General features: G+C 37.2%; 2 protein-coding genes across 2 annotated transcripts in view; both read right to left on the bottom strand.

The window, feature by feature from the left end:
- The window catches only part of LOC136843453 (protein Wnt-11b-2-like), a 276,010-nt gene that overhangs the window by 86,466 nt on the left and 163,797 nt on the right, over nucleotides 1–25,747 (bottom strand). The window lies entirely within an intron of this gene.
- LOC136843458 (DNA ligase 1-like) lies at nucleotides 4,203–5,931 on the bottom strand. Its single transcript, XM_067111994.1, has 3 exons — nucleotides 5,806–5,931; nucleotides 4,993–5,199; nucleotides 4,203–4,957 (listed from the first exon to the last, which is right to left on the bottom strand). Exons 1-3 carry the CDS (start codon nucleotides 5,929–5,931, stop codon nucleotides 4,532–4,534), a joined length of 759 nt encoding a protein of 252 aa, XP_066968095.1. The 3' UTR covers nucleotides 4,203–4,531.

Genomic DNA, 25,747 nt, shown 5'->3' with positions numbered 1-25,747 from the left:
TCGGTAACGTCGCGCAACTCGAACCTCAAACGTTCAAAGGATGAAGCAAAGCATTACTGCCCTAAAAAAATTCTCCTTATATGAATTATATTTTGATCATTTACTTACATTTCATCTATTTATTTATTAATCTGTTAGTTTATTTTTTTTTCTTTTCTAATAACTGATCTCTTCATTCTGTGTTTCCCATTACCTTCTGTTACTTCTTCCTGATGAACACCTTAATGTTCTTTAGAAGGTTGAATTTCCAGATAATGGCCCCTGTGGTGGGCTTGTTCCATATGAATAGGGTTCATGTTCTGAATAATAAAAATAAAAAAAAACAATAATAATAATAATAATAATAATAATAATAATAATAATAATAATAATAATAATAATAATAATAATAATAATAACCCCCCTCTCACCTTACTCACAAATCCCTCCCCAATCCCGTTAAAATGGACTCACAAGCAGAAGGTTTTACCAAAAAATTGCCTTAAAAAAACAGGCGTCGCAACGTCTATGGTTATCTATTGCGAAAAATAAAGATGAGAATGACGAGAGATTGATAAACATAGATGTTCTAAGCAGAGATAATTCTGGATGAATAAACACCAACTTGCTTGACAAATCTCCAAATATATCCAGATTCATGCTGCAAAATATTACTGATGCGTTGGGATACGCATTACCTCGTCTATTTTTTTTTTAACGAAAGAATTTATGTGGATTCTAAGACATTTATTGTGTTTGCGTTTGTTTTTTTTTTTTGTCTCTACTTCTCTATCTTTCTCTCTTCTCCCTCTTCCTCTTTTTCTTCTTTGCCCCCTTTTTAGATTTCTGGAGAGAAAACTATCGTGCCGGCTTTGTCTGTATGTCCGCACTTTTTTCTGTCCGCACTTTTTCTGGCCGCCATCAGATCTTAAAAAACTACTGATTCCAGAGGGCCGCAAATTGGTGTGTTGATCATCCACCCTCCAATCTTCATGCATACCAAATTGCAGCCGTCTATCCTCAGTAGTTTTTATTTTATTCAAGGTTAAAGTTAGCCATTATCGTGCGTCTGGCAACGATATGGGCCAGGCCACCACCGGGCCGTGGTTAAAGTTTCACGGGCCGCGGCTCATACAGCTTTATACCGAGACCACCTTGATTATAAGCTGTAGCCCTAGGAGAGCTGTTAATCAGCTCAGTGGTCTGGTAAAACTAAGGTATACTTTTTTTTTTGTAGCGACTGTACAGCAAACTCGATTGCTGTACATTTTGTTTTCAGTCATATTCCTCTTCTATTTGTACATCTTAGATTTCATAATTTCACATTGATGCACTTTTTTGTACTTGTATATTATTTTATATATTATTATTTATTTGTCTATTCCTCTTTATTTCTTACTCACTTCTTCTTACTCCCCTCTTTCTATTTCTTTTACATTGGCTCTGTTCCCAGTCGGTCCTTCCAAGCTCCAATTTGCCCAGAATTTCTTTCAAGCAAAAGTAATCCATTAACAAGCAATACAATAAATTGGGTATAATGTTTATACAGCATAATAAATTCTGGGATTTTATTGTATTTACTAGATGTCAAATGTGAGAGTAAACCTTACAAAATAATAATAATAATAATAATAATAATAATAATAATAATAATAATAATAATAATAATAATAATATATATTTGTGTGAATATATATACATATATATGTGAGTGTATATATATTAATATTAATATTAGTATCAATAATAATAATAATAATAAAAATAATAATAATAATAATAATATATCCTCATTATCATTCATTTAACTGAAAAGGGAGAACAAACGCAATAAAGAAAGAAAGAAAAAAAAGGGGGAAAAGAAGTGAAGGAATAGTTTCAAGTAAGATTTCTTCATTATGTGCTGGCTATTATCTTCATTCCTCTTTCAGCCTGTGAAAATATGACTTACTGAAAAGGGTCTCTCTCTCTCTCTCTCTCTCTCTCTCTCTCTCTCTCTCTCTCTCTCTCTCTCTCTCTCTCTCTCTATACAATCGTCCAACGTCTGTGTGAATTCTTTTTAAGCCCTCGAAAATACAACAGAAATGGCCTCTCTCTCTCTCTCTCTCTCTCTCTCTCTCTCTCTCTCTCTCTCTCTCTCTCTCTCGTTAACTGCGAAAGTTATCGGAACACCTGATCAAAACAGTCCCAAGATCACCCAGGAGGGACATTTGTTAAGACCCGCACTAAACAGTCGTCTTTATGCCAGAGACTTATCTCCCTGCTATGGACGCACCTCCGGGCAGCCACCTTATCTGAGGGATCAAGAAGTTAGTCTCGCGTCTTCGGAGCAATGACTGCCGAACTGGCAACTGCAGAGCAACGCTTGCAACGCCGACGAGGAGCAATAAAATGCGGGAACAACCTATTAAAAAGGTATCGTACTGCCTTTAAGAAAGGCGTTCGTTAGGAACGCCGCGCGGGCCTCATCACACCCACTGACTTGTACATAAAGGGAACCCCGCTGCTCTTGGAAGTGTGGGGGCACTGCAGCAGACTCAATATATATATATATATATATATATATATATATATATATATATATATATATATATATATATGTATATATATATATATATATATATAAATATATATATATATATATATATATATATATATATATATATATATATATATATATATATATATATATATATATATATATATATATATATATATATATATATATATATATATATATATAAATGCTGTATACATATAGCATGTATATATATGTATAATATATATAAACATAAATATACATATTTATATATATATCACATATACATATATACACACGTGTGTGTGTATGGTTGTCCCATACAAAGTTTCTTTTATATTCGAAATACTAAGCTACAAATATCATATAATATCGAATCCACTATCAGTTAAGAATAACTTAATGAATTACACCCAAGGAAAATCATAATTTATATATAAACATATATAACTATATACACTGTATATATACGTACATATATATACATATACATATAAATATACATGATATGAATATATATATATATATATATATATATATATATATATATATACTGTATATATACATATAATTATACGTAAATGGCGAAAGAGAAATCAATCAAAAACAGGGATTTAGAAATTAGATATATATATATATATATATATATATATATATATATATATATAGAGAGAGAGAGAGAGAGAGAGAGAGAGAGAGAGAGAGAGAGAATACCTGTAAACACTTCTAATTTAGCTGGTGAATTTAAGTAGACAAGTTCCACCCACTCAATTACGCTACGGTGATTTTCCTTCCCTTAACCATAATCTCTCTCTCTCTCTCTCTCTCTCTCTCTCTCTCTCTCTCTCCACCACCACCACGAACAGCAATTCACGACAAGGGGTAAATATTGGCTCATTAAATTAATAGATGTTTTGAAAGTTAATTTCTAGGTTTTATATTTCAGATGCCCTCCCACACTTGACTGACTGATTTTGAATCATCTGGCGTCACTAATAACTCGTACAGATTTGTTGGGAAGATGTGTGAGTGTATATATATATATATATATATATATACATATACATATACATGTATATATAAATTATATATAAAATATATATATATATATATATATATATATATATATATATATATATATATATATATATATATATATATATAAAATATATAATACATATATATATATATATATATATATATATATATATATATATATATATATATATATATATATATATATATATATATATATATATATATATATGAAGGCTTAAGCATTCCGAAATCCAGTACTTAATTGCCAATAAACCCGGTATAAATACAAGTAATCATATATTCATCGCAGAAGAAGAAGAAGAAGAAGAAGAAGAAGAAGAAAGAAGAAGAAGAAGAAGAAGGAGGTAATAAAAGTAGATCTAAGATACGAAGAACGTAAGAACCAAACACAATACATTTTGTTCCGATACAGCGTCTTGGGCATTCAGAGCGCGAACCCGCCCCAGCTCAACAGCAACGACACTGGGCACTTGTGGCATCTGCTATATAAGGTGCCACTAATATAAAGTCCCGTGAAGACCAGAAATCAACGTTAAACTTGTTTATAGGAGAGCGGAAAAATGACGAGATTCGAATCTCCTTCCCTTGCTCCTGGGGACGGTAAACACTTCTTTTTACTCGTATCTGGGTTGCCAGTGACACACGGCGCCTTCTATACTCTCCAGCGTGCTATTGGCCATCTATGTCCTCGTACAGACAGCAGTTTATAGAATGGGCTTTATTATTCGCAAATTGAGCGTACGACAAACCCTATTTTTTTCAGCTGAGTACGAAGGCTATTCGGGATGCAGAATTAAGTGACGCATTGTGAACGCTTCGTTCGTAAATTTCTTTTATGGGTTCCATTCATTATAGCTTTGTTACGGGGCCGTTGAAGAGAAGAATAAAAAGGGAAGTTAGCCTGAATGGGAATCATTATGTTTGCGGTATTACTTGTGGTCCATGGAGCAAATTTTATGGATTTTTATTCTTTATTTGTCCTACTTTTAAATGCAAGCGGTCTCTTACGTCCTCCAATTTGTCGCTTTCTTTATATGCTTCAGTTTGCCGCTTTTTTTTTATTTCCTCCAATTTGTTGCTTTTCTTTATTTCCTCCAATTTGTTGCTTTTCTTTATTTCCTCCAATTTGTTGCTTTTCTTTATTTCCTCCAATTTGTTGCTTTTCTTTATTTCCTCCAATTTGTTGCTTTTCTCTAAATGCTTCAGTTTGTCGCTTTTCTTTAAACCCTCCAATTTGTTGCTTTTCTTTAAACCCTCCAATTTGTTGCTTTTCTCTAAATCCTTCAGTTTGTCGCTTTTCTTTAAACCCTCCAATTTGTTGCTTTTCTTTAAACCCTCCAATTTGTTGCTTTTCCTTAAACCCTCCAATTTGTTGCTTTTCTCTAAATCCTTCAGTTTGTCGCTTTTCTTTAAACCCTCCAATTTTCGCTTTTCTTTAAACCCTCCAATTTGTTGCTTTTCCTTAAACCCTCCAATTTGTTGCTTTTCTCTAAATCCTTCAGTTTGTCGCTTTTCTTTAAACCCTCCAATTTGTTGCTTTTCTTTAAACCCTCCAATTTGTTGCTTTTCCTTAAACCCTCCAATTTGTTGCTTTTCTCTAAATCCTTCAGTTTGTCGCTTTTCTATAAACCATCCAATTTGTTGCTTTTCTTTAAACCCTCCAATTTGTTGCTTTTTTCTAAGTCCTTCAGTCTGTCGCTTTTATTTGAACCCTCCAATTTGTTGCTTTTTTTAAACCCTTCAATTTGTCGCTTTTCTTTAAACCCTCCAATTTGTTGCTTTCTTTAAATCCTCCGATTTGTCACTTTCTTTAAATACGCCAGTTTGTTGCTTTTCTTTAAACACTCCAATTTGATGCTTTTTTAAACCCTTCAATTTGTCGCTTTTCTTTAAACGCTCCAATTTGTTGCTTTCTTTAAATCCTCCGATTTGTCACTTTTTTTAAATCCTCCGATTTGTCACTTTCTTTAAATATGCCAGTTTGTTGCTTTTTTAAATACTCCAGTTTGTTGCTTTTCTCGAAATTGTCCAATTTGTCGCTTTTCTCGAAATATTCCAATTTGTCGCTTTTCTCGAAATATTCCAATTTGTCACCCTTCTTTAAATCCTCCAATCTGTCGCTTTTCTTTAAGTCCTCCAATTTGTTGCTTTTTTCATATCCTCCAATTTGTCGCTTTTCTCGAAATATTCCATTTTGTCGCTTTTCTTTCAATCATCCAATTTGTCACTTTTCTCAAATCCTCCAATCTGTCGCTTTTCTTTATATCCTCCAATCTGTTGCTTTTCTCTAAATCCTCCAGTTCGTCGCTTTTCTTTAAATCCTCCAATCTGTCGCTTTTCTCTAAATCCTCCATTTTGCCACTTTTCTTTTACTCCCCCAATTTGTTGCTTTTCTCTAAATCCTCCAGTTCGTCGCTTTTCTTTAAATCCTCCAATCTGTCGCTTTTCTCTAAATCCTCCATTTTGCCACTTTTCTTTTACTCCCCCAATTTGTTGCTTTTCTCTAAATCCTCCAGTTCGTCGCTTTTCTTTAAATCCTCCAATCTGTCACTTTTTCTAAATCCTCCATTTTGCCACTTGTCTTTACTCCCAATTTGTTGCTTTTCTCTAAATCCTCCAGTTTCGCTTTTTTTAAATCCTCCAATCTGTCGCTTTTCTCTAAATTCTCCATTTTGCCACTTTTTTTTCTCCCCAATTTGTTGCTTTTTCTAAATCCTCCAGTTCGTCGCTTTTTCTTTAAATCCTCCAATCTGTTTTCTCTAAATCCTCCATTTTGCCACTTTTCTTTTACTCCCCCAATTTGTTGCTTTTCTCTAAATCCTCCAGTTCGTCACTTTTTTCTAACTCCTCTAATTTTTCGCTCTTCTTTAAATCCTCCAATTTGTCGCTTTTCTCTAAATTCTCCATTTTGTCTCTTTTGTTCAACAGCTAACTTGTTAAGGGGATTCTGGTGAGATGAGAGGCATTGACTTATTATTGCTATATTCTTGATCATTTGGAATCTCTCTCTCTCTCTCTCTCTCTCTCTCTCTCTCTCTCTCTCTCTCTCTCTCTCTCTCTCCGTATTTAATGAAGGCCTGAGCGAGAATTTCAGTACTGTAACCAGATTAACTTTGAAAAAGTGAGATTTGTTACTACTCTTTCATTTTGGGGGCCACTGGCCCTGTCACTATCTGTAGAATGTCTGCATATTGTATTAAAAACTACTTCAGGAAACGTGGATAACCTTTCTTCATTCCTGAGAAGCTTACGTGAAGAGAAAAAGAAGAAGTATAGAGTGAATCAAAGTCTTAACAAAAAGATAGCCTCTGCAATAATGCCATTATTCATTTATCTACCTATTCATTTATTTTCTAGATGTCTCAAGTTCAATCTGCCAAGCACAGTTCTTTCATTACCTTTATCGCTTCTGGTTTTCAATCGGCGTCTTCTTCTCTTTTTTTTTTTTTACGAGAGTAAATTAAGCAATATACTGCCCACTTCAGAGCGTCCAGTCTTATCTGAAGCTGCGCGGTCCTTTTAGTAGACGGGACGCGGTTGCCCGTAGACAGATAAGACGGGGGAATAGTAGATGTTTAAATATAGCGCGAGGAGAGATTATAGTCAGATTACACGACTCGAGCTTCGGCGGTGAATCCTGGATGATCATTAATAATAGCTTTGCCAGGAATCCGGAGATGTAAGAAGAAATAAATAAATAAAAAAAGAATAAAAGGGGGATTTTATTTATTCTTTATCTCATGATAACAGGTCTACTAAAAGGGGCGTTTGGAGGGCAGTATGTTCATCTCTAAAAGAAATTTAGAATTGGCTTTGAAATGTGTTTTTTTTTTTTTTTGTAATCTCTGCTGAGACATTATTCGCCTCATTCATTGCAGTGGGACCTACTTATACTATTTAAACTCCATCTACGACAGTATGTTCTCATCATATAAATATGTATGAATGTATGTATGTATGTATGTATGTATATATATATGTATATATACTTATATATGTATATATATATAGATATAGATACATATATATATATATATTTACATATATATATATATTTATTTATATATATATATATATATATATATATATATATATATATATATACATATATAATGTTACTTTTAACCTCAGTTGTGAGAGTTGAGTTATCTGTGACTCATAAATATTTATCCACAAGTCTGCCAAGAAAATGATGAATTTCATCCTTATTTAAAGAAGTTAGATAGTCGATCTTCCCATGATTTGTCTAATCGATCGACTATCTTTCTTCAGTACTCCGTCTCTCGACCAGCGAAAAGGAGGCATCATTGATGACACCATTCGCTAATCTCACAAACTGTATCACAGCTCTTACGTAGGACAGTTTTTTTAAACGGAAACAAAACAGAAGTATCTCTAGGAATGTCATTCTTTAACTGGGGTTAATCTACCTGCCTCTGTAGAGACTGACCGTTGAGTCTACTTTTTAAGTTTATTGGCTGTCACTGGGACTTCAATAAACATTTCCTCTTCTATTGAACAATTAAGTTATCGAAGAAGGCTAATGACACTCCCTCCCAAAAAAAAAAAACTGGTCATAACTGATTACCTAATCTATCGAACGATCAAAAAGACAAAAAGTGGATAGTGAGCAGCTGACAGACAGAGATACGGGTGGTTTTCGAGGTATTGATTCAAAATGTATTTTTACAAATTACATTTTTTACAAATGAGTTATCATTTTGCAAATGAGTTCATGTCTCTTATTCAGATATTCCATAGGACTCACCATCTCTTGTCATTTCAATGACCTGAGACTCATCTGTTTCTAGAAGGATACCCCTTTCATATCTTTTTCCATTACAGCCTGAACCAATTTCCAAACTTGTAAATGACGGAATTCATGTGGTTCTGTCCTATTAGTGAATGCTTATAGAACACGTATTCACTTATATTAGTTTTTTCTTTCTTTCTTTCTTTCTTTCGTTAAATATTCAGCTGGAAACCCTCATGGACAGAGTTAACAAACTATAAACCCAAGAGGTCTCCAAAGGGAAATCAGCCTACAGAGGGTGAAACGTATCAGAAAAAGGTGGTAAATAAATAAATATCAGTGAATAGAGAATAAAACTGACACACCTGAAATTCAGGAGACGTCAGCAGCAGCAGAGAGCAGGAATAGGTTTGCTCCTTGCTCTAATATCTGGAGATGAGAAGATTCCACAACTGCACCAGGCAAACTCTTGCACATTTTAGTTGTAGCCAAGAAAAACTCTTATCAAACCGAGTAGTATTAAACCTGATGGTGCCATTGTATTGATCTGTGAATGCTGATCAGGACTTTGCTAAGATTAACCCACAGACAAAAATATAGAGAATACAGCCCAGGACTCCCTACTGGATCCTGACACTCATGAACAACTTATCAATAAGGAGTCAGTCGAGTTATTGACGTCAGCAACTACGAAAGTCTTCGTCACAGGGGGTATATTTTCCGCCAAACTTGAGACCAAGTTTCCAGGCATATCTCTCTAGAAAGCATTTAGAAGCCAGCGCACTAGATGCAACAAGACACCAAGGAAAAAAAAATGTGTTTATGAAACACAGTGCTCCTCCCGGTGGCAAATTCATAACAACCTTTGACCTCTATGTACGACTCTGGCCTTGACGTGTACCTTTGATATCACTCTGCACAAGGGCTCCATTAGTTAAATACGTGAAATGAAGTCTCTATCTCGTTCCTTTAAAAAAAAATTGAATTTAGTGAACAAAGCTGGGCAGACATTCAGACAGCCTGACGGAGAGACAGGTCAATGACCAGTCGCCCAGGACAGGGAATCCCTAGGTACAAAATATGGAAGGAAAACAGAGGTTTATAAACGCCCAAAAGGCAGCGATTCCTACCACCCCTCGAAGGATATGTTTCGAGAATCAGGTTGCAAATAAGTAGTAGCTGCCAGCCACCTTACATCTCCTTTATGGGGGGAACTAACGACGCAAGATCAAGATGCGCAACTCAGAACTGCCGACGGAATTATCTTTCATTCCCAAGTTCAGAGAGTTCAGTGAGATTAGCCTGACGCTCAAACTGCTCCTATCATTTGTGGCAGATGAAGTGATAACTCAGACCAAAACGCAAGAGGATCTATCATTAGCAGGTAGTTCTCGCGTATGCGTATGTGTGTGTGTGTGTGTGCGTGTGCGCCTGTCTGTTTAACTGTTAGTCTTTCTGTTTGTCTGCCTTGTCTGTCCTGCTGTCAGCTTGTCTGTCCTGCTGGCAGCTTAACTGTTCGTATCTCTGTCTGTCTGTCTGTTGGCAAAGATGTGTATGATACGGAATATATTTAATTCTTAGTATTCCCCCCCCTTTCGTTTGCAGCTGCCATCCATCCATCCATCTCTCTCTCTCTCTCTCTCTCTCTCTCTCTCTCAAAACTTAGAGGAGCAACGGTTCCCTTTTAGTTGGAGTAAACATCTCTCTCTTTCTCTCTCTCTCTCTTAATACTTAAAGGAGCTAACAGTTCCCTCCTATCAAGGGTTAAATCTCTCTCTCTCTCTCTCTCTCTCTCAAAACTCAGAGGAGCAACGTTCCCTTTTAGTTGGAGTAAACTCTCTCTCTCTCTCTCTCTCAAAACTTAGGGGAGCAACGGTTCCCTTTTAGTTGGAGTGAACTTCTCTCTCTCTCTCTCTCTCTCTCTCTCTCTCTCTCTCTCTCTCTCTCTCTCTCACACACACAACTTGGAGAAGCGAACGATTCCCTATTAGCAGTAGTAAACACATCCAGGCAAGGGATCGGGACACGATTTTGGAAGGAGATCCGGCAAAAAAACGACCTAATACCCGGGTAAGCCCTTTTGTAATTTGTTCCAGCTCTGTGGCAATTGCAGTAGGAGTCCCATCGGTCAAAGGAAATGGAAAAAGAAGAAGAAGAAGAAGAAGAACTGGAAGAGGCGGGACCCAGCAAAGATCCAGACAGGGTTCTCTACCCGAGCCGCGTCGAGATTTACTCAAGTCCTGACATACGAGAGCTTCCATTCTCCGAAGACATACGTTCGCCCATCAGAAGAAGGATTGAGAAGTGTAAGTGATTCATTCCTACAAAAGACTCTTTTGAGGTTATCACACACCTTTTACTCGGATGCCAAAGGAAGGGAAGTCCGGAGGGAGCCTAGAATGGAACGAGAATGACCGAATTCGGAAAATTACAGGCCCTCCGGAGGCCTTGCGTGTCCGACCCCTCTCCGATCGCTCATTATTGCATGTCTAACAGCACTGAAATCGAGTCCCTATTGGCAGCTTCAATTACGTCGATTTGATAGAAAACGGGAAGCTGGACTTCTCTGGCTCTGCTCACTGGAGAAGGTGAAGAATCGAATATGCCAGTGACTCGACCAGTTGAAAAATATGCTAAACAATCGAATATTTTGTTACTTAACCAATTGGAAAATGATAAAGAACAGAGTATTTTATGATGAAGCCAAATAAGAAATATGCTAAAGAATGGAGTATTTTGTGACGAAGCCAAACAAAGAATATGCTATAGAATGGAGTATTTTGTGATGAAGCCATATAAGAAAAATACTAAAGAATGGAGTATTTTGTGACGGAGCCAAATAAGAAATATGTTAAAGATTGGAGTATTTTGTGATGAAGCCAAATAAGAAATATGCTACAGAACAGAGTATTTTCTAATACAGTTTCCGAGGATGGATAAAAAAAAAAGCCAATGAAACCTGCAACAATACTTAACCGAATGTAACTTGATAACCAACAGAGTAGGTAATCAGCGAATCGATTTCTCTAAAATGAAATGGACGGTTGATGTGTCTTACCTTTTCATTGATCAAGTGTTTTAAATCCTTTTGGATCTAAAACATTTTTAACAGGTGATTCTAAGTACTGCAGATGTTTCAGTGTTGCTTTATTTATCACACTGTTGGACTATGGAACAGTCTCCCTAAGGACGCCGTGCAATTTGAACCTCAAAAGTTAAGGTGAAGATGCAAGGCATTACTACACTAAAACAATTCTTGTATTTTACTTACATTTTTTTATTTATCTATCAATTTGGAAACTTATTTTTCCTTTTCTAATAACTGATCTCATCTTTCTGTATTTCCTATTACCTTCTGTTACTTCTTTCAAATGAACACCATATTCTTTGGAAGCTTGAATTTCAAGTCAGCGGCCCCTGTGGGCTTGTTCCATATGAATAGGGTTCATCTTCTGAATAATAATAATAATAATAATAATAATAATAATAATAATAATAATAATAATAATAATAATAATAAATGTCAAATACGCGGTACACATATACGCTAAGGTGCGTCTACTCTATAACAGAGCGTGTCATGGACACATGTCAGCAACTTGTTACAAACACATCACTAACAAAGTCTAATACAATTTAACGACTCATTAGTAGAGTTAACATTCCACTTAAGAGTCGTCGTATGCTAGTTTTCAACATATTTGTAACGTGTTTGAGATAAGTTGCCGACGTGTTTATGACTATGTTTTTACTGTAGCATGGACGCACCTTGAGACATGAAGTCCCACCAAGACCGACTAACTACCAAGAACAATACCTATGAATAAGTCAACATTGTTAAGGTAATTAGAACCGTGGCCACCTTAACACAGTCCATTGTAGGAGAGTAGTGCTCTCAGTGAACACTACGTGACGCACGTAAGCATGACTAAAGGATGTTAGCAGCGCCCCTTTGGTCCCCAGCTTCACCCACTTTTCAGCCTTTTACTTGACCTCCGTCCCCACTTCCTTTCTTCCATCTCCCTCTTTTCACTGTCTTCATGCTAAATGGCTGAAAGTACCCTCAATGCTTGGCTTTGTGGGCAAATTTTCACATATTGAATCAAATCACTCGGCAAACGAACTCAATCGTTTTTTAGAGTAAGGATATCATGATAAAATCATCACCGAGACCCAGTTGCATCTACAATTCTGCAGAAAGTGTCTGTTCAAGCATCAGGTTTAATACCGACCAGTTTGCTAGTTTTTTTTATTTTTTTTTTTTTTGGGGGCTACAACTAGAATGTCGAATAGTTTACCTACTTTACCTGTACTGGTTTCATTTTCTGTTCCTTCACGTTCATTCATTTATTACCTTTTCCATAATCTCTCTCTCTCTCTCTCTCTCTCTCTCTCTCTCTCTCTCTCTCTCTCTGCAAGCTGATTTCCCTTTGGAGCCAACAGCCTGTAGGAGAGGCTTACAGTCTGTTGACTCGGTCCACTAGGGTTACCAGTTGAAGATTTACAGAAGGAGAGAGAGAAGGAATTGCTTGATGGCATCTCAGACAATATATATATATATATATATATATATATATATATATATATATATATATATATGTATACACACACATATATATATATAATGTATACATATATATACATATATATATTAAAATAAAACTCCGTACTGACCTACATTTCATCTCCTGCCAGACTGTTAATAAAAATACATTATTACCTGTCACACCTGGACATAAATTCATAGTCCTTTTTATTTAGCTTATTACAGGACGACCCACTCTTATGCTTTTGACACAACGCGATTAAATCAATACTGCTTTAATTAAATTTATGCATTGAAGTAAATCGCTACTTTATTCCATTTTGATCGTTATTGTTTTCACTGGGTTATTTATTTACATCAAATGAAAGGCGAAATTTCGGACATCAAATAAAAAATTTCGGAAAACAGATGAATCAAATAAAAGCCAGAATGCCGGACCAACATATAAAAGCCGAAATTTCGGACACCAAATAAAAACCAAATTTCGGATGTCAAATGAACACCGGAATTTCGGACAACAAATAAAAAGCAGGAAATTTTGGACATCAAACAAAAAGCAGGAAATTTCGGACATCAAATAAAAAGCCGGAAATTTCGGACATCAAATAAAAGCCAGAATTTCGGATGTCAAATGAACGCCGGAATTTCGGACATCAAATAAAAAGCAGAAAATTTCGGACATCAATAATAGTCGAAATTTCGGACATCAAATAAAAGCCAGTGTCGGACCAACAAATAAAAGCCGAAATTTCGGACACCAAATAAAAAGCAAATTTCGTACATCAAATAAAAAGCAAGAAATTTCGGACATCAAATAAAAGGCAAAATTTCGGTTGTCAAATGAACACCGGAATTTCGGACATAAAATAAAAAGCATGAAATTTTGGACATTAAATAAAAGCCAAAATTTCGGACATCAAATAAAAGCTGAAATTTCGGACATCGAACGAGAGACGTAATTTTGAACATCAAATAAAAAGCCGGAAATTTCGGACATCAAATAAAAGCAGGAAATTTCGGACATCAAGTAAAAGCCAGAATTTCGGATGCCATGTGAAAACCGACATTTTTTAGGATACAAAAAGACAAAATTTAGAAGAGTCTGGTTTTGTCTATTTACAGAATTTAAATATTTGCTCCCCTCTCTCTCTCTCTCTCTCTCTCTCTCTCTCTCTCTCTCTCTCTCTCTCTCTCTCTCTCTCTCAATCGCGAGACGCGAAATCTGTATTATCCCGAACGTGTCTCTTTCGTAATGAAGGCAACAATCTCACCAGGCTAGTTTTTTTTCGCATTGCAGTGGCCAAGGGGCCGAGAAAGTTTGTTTCTCTCTCTCTCTCTCTCTCTCTCTCTCTCTCTCTCTCTCTCTCTCTCTCTCTCTCTCTCTCTCTCTCGGCAAGGATACATTTACTACATGCGCAGATCTGTACAGCTGCACATAAAAGTAAGGATACGGTACACTAAAACTGCTGTAAATCACTGACCTTAACCTTCGACTTTTAGAGTGTGGAAGGGTAACTTAACTAGTGCCGTCAGTGCACCTCACGTGGTGCACTGTAGGCATTCTGCTTACCTCCATTCCCGCTCAATTCTTGTGACTTGCTGTTCATCCACTCTAACATAATGATTGAAACCTTTCTGTTATGTCTCCTATTTCACTCCCATTGGCTAGTATCTTTCCAACCCACGTCATCTTATGATATAAAATCCTACAAGAGATCATACCTCATTCTACAATAATCTACCATTCTACAACAGAATTTAACAGACGAACCTCTCAGGATTCTGCAGAGTTCACTTAATTTTATAAAACCCCAGTTCTTCAACAGATACTACCTAATTTTACGACCTGCGACCCTCTCAACATATTCGACTTTATAGCCCGCCATTCTTCAGCTAATTCCACTTGATTATCATCATTTTCTATGCTTCATATCCTCTTATTCACGAAGATGTTCCGCCTAATTTAATAAGCTCCTATTCAGCAACAGACTTCGGCTGATTTTATGGGTTTTTAACCCTGAATAAAGTCTCGCCGATTTTATAATAGCCTTCATTTCACACATACCACCGACAATTAAATCTTGAACCTTTCAAGAGAGATAAAATCATTCTAAAACCTACTTTTATCAGTTTTCACAGTAATCTATACATTCCAATCTTTCAGAGAGATTCTAATTTATAATCTCCCATCCTAAAATGGATTCCACCTGTTTGGTAACTTCTCATTCTCCTGGAATAAGTAGCTGTCCTATAAGGAGAGAGAGAAAGGTTAATGAACGAATTTTATAACCAATTTTATAAACTGTTCTCGAAGATTTTACTTGATTTTATACCATCCCACCCTTCAAGCGATTCCCACCTTGCCTATTCCCATCCTTCGAGAGATTCCAAAACAATTTCAGAGCCTCCCTTGCTTCAAGATATTCCATCTGACTTTATTTTATACTCGCACCTTTCGAGAAATTCCGCCATATTACTTCAGAGTTCATTCAGCTTTATAGTGGCGGTCATTCCATCTACAGATTTTGTATGATTTTATAAATTCTTGCCTTCCATAGATGCGATTTAATTTTATGACTTTCAATGCCTCACGGGAGATGTCCAAAGAGCCCTTTGGGGCTATGCGCCACACCTGACTTCTTCTTCTTCGTATTAGCCCTTAATCCAAGGCTCAATAAGGGCCACTGAGCCGACCCTCTCCCTGATATTTACTCTTACCTAATAAAGGCCCTGTCAATTTACAGCCGCCGATAGTATCGACAGTCGGCACGGCATTCGTATTTTAATAAACAGCGCCGATAATCTCTTACCTGAGGAAAGTTTGGTGGTATTCTAAGCATTTTCCTCATTCACAATGCTTCGCCGATTTAATCTGAATTCTTCAAAAGGTCCTCAGCATGTACGTCTTCAAAAGCTCTCTCTCTCTCTCTCTCTGTTGCTTTTAATTCGTCGGGAGATTCCGTGGGGACAGACAGAGGAATCTGGATATCAAGATAAGCTTTCGATTTTGCGCTCAAAGGGATTAGCACCCGATGTCAGTTTGTTTTTGTAATGTTTGGAGAGAGTAACTTCATCGCTTTCAATGTTTTTGTTTATTTTCGTTTACTTATTTATTTATTTTTTGTGATAAAGGATTCGGTACAGGAGAAATTTGTAAATTGTGACGGATACAAATCCCAGCGTTTTGATGTTAGCAGGTAATATAAAAAGTTTTTAGAATTTTTCCCTGTTTTTTTATTACCTTGTATTTATTTAGACTTTTAATAATTTTTAAAAATCTTAATCTAATCATTTCTTTCTGCCATCTTTATTTTTCATAATTATTACATTCATTTTTAGTTTTTTACTGTTCTCATTTTACTTCCACTTTTCCTCTTACTGGAAATGGCATTGATCAAGAATAGGAATCTAAATTGCATACTTTGCAAATCAATATCATTTTGAGGACGTCAGTTCTTAAAAATTTGAGCCATGTTACCTGACTACCTATATAAAACATTTCTATTTTTCGGTCAGACAGAAGACTATTTTTGGATTATACTTTCAACTTCCTTTGATTTTCTTCTCTCTCTCTCTCTCTCTCTCTCTCTCTCTCTCTCTCTCTCTCTCTCTCTCTCTCTCTCTCTCCAGCATCAAGCGACATATACAGCCTTATTTGTTTCCTATCGCCGATCATCAGCGCTTTGACAGATGACTCTTTCACGAGGTCCCTTAAAATCGCTGTCGACATCCGCTACAACTCTCGTAACAAGCGAGCCACGGACACATTCCGAGATAAAATGCAATATCGTGGCATGGCAGAGAGAGAGAGAGAGAGAGAGAGAGAGAGAGAGAGAGAGAGAGAGAGAGAGCCTGATTCCTGAAACCGCGGTATCTCCATGGGTGCGAAGGTCTACCGCTGATCCACCTCCGTAATAAGAGATATTTATTGTTATTCTAGAAAGCACACCAAGTTATCCGCACTGAAGGTTCTTTGCAGCGGTCCCTTCGGCGCCTTGCTGTAACCCCTTTCATTCTTTTTTACTATATCTCCGCTCATATTCTCTTCCTTTTGTCTTACTTTCCATCCTTTCCTAACAACTGTTCCATAGTGCAACTGCTTTGAGGTTTTCCTCCTGTTACACTTTCAATACATTTTAGCTCTCAGTATCCTTTCCATCGCTGAATGACCCCGTAGGTCGAAGCGCTTGGCCTTTGGCCTGAATTTTATATTCCAATTCCAGCACCAAGTCGTCTGAACGCAGTGGTACTGCGCATGCGTTGTGAATCGAGAAGCTCCTTGTGAATGACTCCTCTTTAGCGGGTTTCACACCTTTGCCCAGGCAAATTCTGAAAGAATTATGCTTTGGTTACTAGAAGTTGTCCAGAGGTACGTCAGCCAGACTTAATTAGAATTGAAAGGTTATATAGGCTACGTCACGGGCGAATATTTCCATACAGTATAGAGAACTGAACCCGAACGTTATAGTAGCTTCTTTATTATTATTATTATTATTATTCGGAAGATGAACCCTATTCATATGGAACTAGCCCACTACAGGGGCAACTGACTTGAAATTCATGCTTACAAGGAATATTATGTTGGTCATTTGAAAGAGGCAACAGAAGGCAAGAGGAAATAGAGAAAGAAGAGATAAAAATACAACAACCAATTACAAAAATAAATAGATAAAAAATAAAGCACATTATTAAACACATGGAGAACTGTCTTGGGGCAGTAATGCGTTGCATCTTCGCTTGAACTTTAGAGGTTCCAGTCGTCACAATGAAGATGATGATGATTATGATGATGGTATATCGATCGCAGGGAATATAGAAGAAGAAGAAGAAGAAGAAGAAGAAGAAGAAGGAGGAGGAGGAGGAGGAGGAGGAGGAGGAGGAGGAGGAGGAGGAGGAGGAGGAGGAGGAGGAGAGGAACAAGAAGAAGGCTATTTTCGAGAGATTTAAAACGTTCAGTGGCCCACAAAGAGAAACAGCGACAATGCCAAAGCCCGAAGGACAAGCCTTTCGTCCGCGGCCCCGAACTCGCGACAAAGCTTCAGCAATAAACATCCCCCCCCCCCGCCCCCCGCCCCAAATTTTTTTGTTCCCGCGTCCCAACCTGCATCCTGGTTTTGACCTTTGGCCTAATATGGTCGACCAGGAAAATACAAGGGCAGTTTGCAGTCATGTTGCCAAGGTTTTTTTTGTTTTTGTTTTTGAGGGGAGGTGGGGTGTTAGGGGAGGAGATTGCCCGTTGTCATCGATAAGGGTAGAAGGCGGAGTGGATATGCTGCTGTTTATATCAGTGCTGAGAAATGAGGAGACTGCTAGCTGCGATGCGCACATATTTACGCAGTGCTTTCCTCCTGTGTGGCTCATCTTCTTCTTCATCTTCTTCTTCTCTCGATTGCGTGACTGTAATCGAGTTGATAACTGAATTTCAAATCAAATGATTACAGGTAATTCTTTCTTTTTATTGCGGTTCAACCTGACAAATACATTCGTCTTTCACATTAGAGTTAACTGCCGAAGTATTAAAACGTTAGCTATTAAAAAATTGACAAAATGATCGTGTTTCCCAATTTCTTCACTGAACTATCTGACAGCACAGTACAACCAACCAGCCTTCTTTTCTGGATAGAGAAAAATTCTTGTTTTTGATCAGGCTTCACAACAGGTTGAATATAATTTGTACGTGAGACGAAACACGATATCTACTGGTAATAAATCATCTAGTTACAGCCATTCCGAAAAATAAACAGTTAATAAAAGCTTTAAGGTACTAAATCATGTTTCCGTAATAGCATTCTGTAAATAATTGTACGAAAATGACCGGCGTAAATCATAGGAAAATTACGAAATACGAAACAAGCTTCATTGAAGAGCGGAAAGCTTTACGTAACAGTCAACTGGCATCAGTAACGCTTTTGGCTTAACGAAATTTTCACTGCCAAATATATGAAGTTCCCTAATTCCTTACACACCGCGGGGACGTAGCGCCATCAATACACCCCCCGCGGTGCACTGTAGGCATCGCTTTAAGGTCGTTGCGGCGTCCCTTCGGCCCTTAGCTGCAACCCCTTTCATTCCTTATACTGTACTTCCATTCATATTCTCTTTCTTCCATTTTACTTTCCACTCTCTCCCAACAGTTTTTCAGAGCTGAATGCCCTCACAGGTGCCAGCAATTAGCCTCTGGCCTAAATTTTATATTCCAATTCCAGTTCCTAATTCCTCACGACCAACAAGCAAATCCGAAGTGGGTCTTAAAAATATCAGGAGAATGCTAAAATACAATTCTGATGTCTTGGGCATATAGTGATGCTATCTTAATGAGAGACATCTCACTTACGTCCAAATCATGACCAGAGTTAGATTTCTTTTTTGGCAAATCGGGAAAGGAATTTATCTGCTGCAGAGATCAGCAGTGCAAATAATTAATTTTGCCATAACTTGGGTACCTACACTTTGCCAAACAAATCTGGCTAATTTTCCCATAAAAAAAAAAAAGTTTCAGATGTTTCCAGCAAAAGGTTACTCACTATCTGTGATAGTGCCGTGAATACAAATAAAAACGTCAGATGAAAAACTCTTGATATTTTACAAGTAAAACAGTTCTTTAATTCTTTCCTTCTGAGAACCTATTTTCTTTAGGCGGCAACTTGCACTCTAAGGCAGCAAATAATATTTACCTGGGTGGTGTCTACGCACGTAATTTTAAAATTACCGATACTAATTCCCACTACAATAAATACATCGACATGTATTTTTCATGTAAGACGGAAAAGAAATTATACGACCAAATAAAAAGAACAAGGGATAAGGGATTTTGAGTTCTAAACTATATTATATATGTAAATTATTTATATATGTATATTATATATAATATATATACATAATATATACATATATATATACATAATATATATATATATATATATATATATATATATATATATATATATATATATATATATATATATATATACATACAAGTGCATTTGATCCCCTAGGGGCTAGTAATAAACATTTATGAAACACATTTGACCCCCGGGGCTAGTATTAAACACGGCGAAACAGTGTATATGAATCAGTTATACTAGCCCTCGGGGATCAAATGTTCCTATGTGAATTGGTTATTTCACAAATACCCTACAGATTTCGTGTATTCCCTGATTTCACATATTCCCTGTAAAAGGTAAGTATACCTAAGTCTAACATGCACACACACACACACACACACACACACACACACACACATATATATATATATATATATATATATATATATATATATATATATATATATATATAGATATTGATATAGATATATAAGTAGACAGATAGACAGATAGATAGATATATATGTGTGTGTGTGTGTGCATAATATATATATATATATATATATATATATATATATATATATATATATATATATATATATATATATACTGTATATACATATGTTATATATATATGTGTGTATATACATATAAATATATATACATACATATGTATATAATATATATATATATATATATATATATATATATATATATATATATATATATATATATATATATATATATATATATATATATGTATGTATGTATATATATACGTATATATATACACATATATTTATTTATTAAATATAATAAATTCTTTTCTTCTTCTGAGTGAACAAAGTTTTATGTTAAACTTAGTCGTTTCTGGATGGTGTACTGAATCAATCAGTATCTCTCTCTCTCTCTCTCTCTCTCTCTCTCTCTCTCTCTCTCTCTCTCTCTCTCTCTATTTCAGTCACTGATCTGTCGTTTTCGAAGGGAAGACTTCCAACTTGTAAGTCCCCCACCCTTTTCCCGTTAATTTTCATTTTATTTTATTTTTAGTCCGGGCTAGTCAAGGGTATTAGTTTGCAGTCCTATTGTCCTTTATCGATTAAATATACCTACGGCTTAACTGATGATTTTCACGACTGACTGCCCCATAATAATTAACCTACGACAATTCAAAAACGGTAAGTCCCTTCCGGAGAGGAAGATGAATAAAAGAGATAATAAGCCACAGACTTCAAATGGTTTGAGCAACAACACTGAGCACGGAGCTTAAAGTCCTATTAAAAGGGATTTAAGGCTTTAGCACTGACGTAAACGGCCTCTTAAGGAGCTCTTGATGATTTACCGCAGACGATGCGCAGAGCCTTTACGGAATTCAGAAGTGCTGGCTCTCCGATCATTTCGCTAAAGTCCTTTTTTCAGTTTTCCCTCGGTGACCTTTCCGACAGCCATTTCCTCGTGTGTCGTGCAGCGTTTTGATTTGCGTGGAAAAGTTTTTCGCCTCTTCTCAGGACGGCGTAACATTCCCATAAAAACTGGCTGGGCGCTCGTTAAAGAGGGTTCTGAACTATTGGGAAAAACCTCCTCGCCGTTTACAGCACTATTTAGAGGTCCGTCGTGCAAATTACTTTCTCGCCAGGTTCAGTCTGATTGGGAAAATCTGATTCTGTGCCTGCATCCATTCTGCACTGAATACCAGTGAGGGTTCTTTCAAAATATGAAAGAAATTCATACAGCAGGTTGCTTAGTCTGAGGGCGACTCTTGAAAAAACAAAAAGTCATGTGAGCCACCTGTGTGTATGTGTGTGTATATATGTATATATATATATATATATATATATATATATATATATATATATATATATATATATATATATATATATATATATATACATATATATATATATATATATATATATATATATATATATATATATATATATATATATATATATGTATATATATATATATATATATATATATATATATATATATATATGTGTGTAGTGATTTTGAAAGTGGCTCGCTAGAGAAAAATAAATTGATTTTGCAAGGAATATTTCTTTTATTCAGGATAAGCGGTAAACGTAATTTTTGTGAGATACAAAAGAGAAATATACTTTTGGTTATTTTTCTCTAGCGGGCCACTTTCAAAATCAAACGGGCCGCTTTTGGCCCACGGGCCATGGGGTTGGACGGCCCTATCTTCTAGGATACCATTATCGTGAGACTCTCACAGGCGTCTCTGGCACCGAGGGTCGGAGGAAATGACCAAAACTGCCCAGGGCAAAAGCAGATATACGTGCTTATGCAACAATTTTTTTTTTACCAATCACACAGAACATCCCCCCCACCAAAGGAAATAAAAACGACGAAGTTTTGTTGCCTGCATACCGTTTTCCCAAAAGCCGTGATGACAAGCTCTTGAGGCCCTCTCTTTAGACGATCATCGGGAACAGCCGTAAAGAAGAAGAAGAAGAAGAAGAAAAAAAACAGACAGTTTTCGTCTTCCTTGATGAGCAGCTGAACGCGCACACGCTGATGCCAGGAACCGTGAAAAAAGTTGGGTCCGGAGATTTGGCGCAAGATCTGAACGTCCCATCACAAGCCCATGAGTTACTTGCTGCTAAATTCTCTAAGTCGCATTCTGCTGCATATAGCAGGATTCAGCTACAGTCCTGTTGGCCGCTACTGTTGTTGAACGCTAAAGGAAGGCTGAGTCAAGTCGAGAAGTTTCGAACGTCTCGACACGGCAGAGGGAGAAGCTAGAGGTCCTAAAGCATCACGTCTCCCAGTTGTGAATATGATGTGAATAGTTCGCTGGCTTTGCAACTGTCATCCAACTTCTTCTTCTTCTCCTCTACGGAATCCAACAGCAGATTATCATTCCCCTGACAAGGTTGGAGCCCAGCTGCCGGATAAGAATATGATTTCCTGAGAGAAATATCACCGCGTTCATTGGAGATACAAGGCTTTAAAACCATGACTTGAAGCCATTTTATTAAAATATTTGCATCGCCTGTCAGCTATTGTTTGTACTGTCTTGATATTTCTCGTAAACAAATCTTTTCTTTTTTTTATCTCACAATGACGTTTCTCCCTTCTAATTTGTGTTCCTTGCATGAACACAGTCTTTGGGCCAAAGGCCAAGCGCCGGGACCTTTGAGGGCATTCAGCGCTGAAAGGGAAAATTGACAGTAAAAAGGTTGCACTATGAATCACTTTTTTGAAAAGGGTGGAAAGTAAGATGGAAGAAAGAGAATATGAACAGAGGTACAGTAAAAGGAATAATAGGGTTGGAGCTTGGGGCCTCAGGAAGGGACGCTGCAAAGAACCTTAAGTAATGCTTACAGTGCACCGCATGTGGTGCACTGACGGCACTATCTCCCTACGGATGCGTTACTTGTCATGGGTATGATTATGCTCTCTGTATATTATACATATACATACATATATATATATATATATATATATATATATATATATATATATATATATACAGTATATATACTGTATATGCATTACTTTGAAATAAACTACTGTCTTGGTTCCATTGGTCTTTATATATACAAAAATATTCTGTGAAATTCTCAGACTTATTCCCCCGAAAAAAGTGCATTCCTAAGAACGGAAACACTGAAATCTTATTTTAATAGCCACTATTTTATTTTCATTTCTCTTTATAGCAACTATTCCATAAGAATTCACTTCTATATCTCACCTGAAACCCATTTTGAAAACTTGTGAATAAGTTTGTGTGAATATTGTTCACTTTCTTTAGCTGGTCCGCTGGTATGGTTCGCTAGTGTCGTGACACGCAGCTCAGATGTGGCGAGTTCGCGTCTCCCTATCTGTATCATGAGCAGTTACTGCCGCGCTGTGGGGTCTGTGGAAGCTTGAATTTCAAGTCTGTGGCCCCTATGGTGTATTTGTTCCATGTGAATAGATTTCATCTACCGAAATAATAATAATAATAATAATAATAATAATAATAATAATATCCCTTTTACTTATTGACGGAATATTCACACGTAACGTTTTTCTGCAGGCTTTACTGATCTACCGAATTCTCTGCGACAACCCTGCTCTGGCCTGAGCATGGTACAGGGAATTGAATTGAATATAGAATTTAGGCCGAAGGCCAAGCACTGGGACCTACGCGGTCATTCAGCACTGAAACGGAAACTGACAGTACAAGGTTTGAAAGGTGTAACAGGAGGAAAACCTCGCAGTTGCACTATCAATCAATTTTTGGGAGATGGTGGAAAGTAAGATAGAAGAAAGAGAATGTGAAAGGAGGTACAGAAAAAGGAACGAAAGGGGTTGCAGCTAGGGGCCGAAGGCACGCTGCAAAGAAACTTTGGTAATGCCTACAGTGCACCGCATGAGGCTCACTGACGGCACTAACCCACCTACGGGGACGGTACAGAGAAGAACCTACCGGCGGAGAAATTAACCCTTGGAATTACCTGAACATAATCCCACACCGCCACCTCCAGTCCTTCTGTATTCAAAGAAGGTTATTAGGGACAGGAATAATTAATTCATTAATAATTATAGTCTAAGCACAATCCCTAACGCTCAATTAGCCAAAGAGCGCCTGGTCAGGATGGAAGTAATCAACCTGATAAAGCTCCCGTCAGACTGACTGGACTTCAAGGAGGCTGATAAGGGTGAAGCTGATGCCCTAGACTCATACCCACACACACACACACACACACACACACACACACACACACACACACACAAACACACACAGCGCAAGCTTGCTTCCACGGATCTCGCCGAGATCTGAGGTCCCCCTCGTCGAATTCTCAAGCGCCCGGTACTACTGCCATTCATGTGGGATTAAGCCACGCAGCTACAATACATTCTATTTACATTGGCCCGGGAAGATCACCGACAGAACCCCTCCTGTGAAGAATGCCTTGAAAACCCCTTCCGTTAATACGCGGAATCGCTTCTTCGAACCCCACAGCGAGAATACTAAGCGGTTGAATAAACCACCCAGGGACGAGGAGAAAAGCAATCCTTCCCGTTTGATGAATCATTGATTAATGGCCACAATTATCAGCGCTGTGGGGGCACAGACGCATGTTGGAAGAGAGATGTCATTACGCAGACAACATCTCCCACACCCCTGCTGATGTTTATAGACTTAAACGCTCGCTGGAAGGACTGGAACTCGGTGATTATCGTTTAATCAGGATCCTTCCTGGAAGACTGACGTTATCCATTCTCTCGTGTCTTTTTTTTTTTTCTTTTTTTTCTCTGAGGGTTAGGGGTCTTATTGTAAAGCCCAGGCAAGCGATACTTTTATATTCTCAACTCTTCTATGGCAACATTTTCGCAAAATGCAGCATCTCTCTCTCTCTCTCTCTCTCTCTCTCTCTCTCTCTCTCTCTCTCTCCATTGTCTCAAGGATTCTATATAATGTAAACGCACATTCCGAGGAAAGCTTCCTTTTCATCTCATACATTTGATAACATGAACAGCGATTGTGGATTAATCTCAAGTAAAAAGTAAAAAATGCACCGAAGTTTCTTCGGCGCAATCGAGTTTTCTATACAGCCGCTACAGCGTATAATCAAGGCCACCGAAAATAGATCTATCTTTCGCTGGTCTCGGTATAATGCTGTATGAGCCGCAGCCCGTGGAACTTTAACCACTGCCCGGTGGTGGCCTATCCTATATCGTTGCCAGAAGCACGATTATGGCTAACTTTAACCTTAAATAAAATCAAAACTACTGAGGCTAGAGGGCTGCAATTTGTTACGTTTGATGACTGGAGGGTGGATGATCAACATACCAATTTGCAGCCCTCTAGCCTCAGCAGTTTTGAAAACCTGAGTGCGGAGAGAAAAAGTGCGGACAGAAAAAATGCGGACAGAATAAAGTGCGGACGGACAGACAAAGCCGGCACAATAGTTTCCTTTTAACAGAAAACTAAAATATCTCAGTCCATCATTCCCTGGATCGTTCCCTCGATAATGCCGTTGCTGAGGAGGATAAATTCACTCTCCCCTGTGGGAGGAAGGTTCCCCACGTGT

The sequence above is a fragment of the Macrobrachium rosenbergii genome, chromosome 11, assembly GCF_040412425.1.
Source record: "Macrobrachium rosenbergii isolate ZJJX-2024 chromosome 11, ASM4041242v1, whole genome shotgun sequence".
NCBI lineage: Eukaryota > Metazoa > Arthropoda > Malacostraca > Decapoda > Palaemonidae > Macrobrachium > Macrobrachium rosenbergii.
The sequence above is the reverse complement of the archived record's forward strand: the minus strand, read 5'-3'. Positions and strand labels throughout refer to the sequence as shown.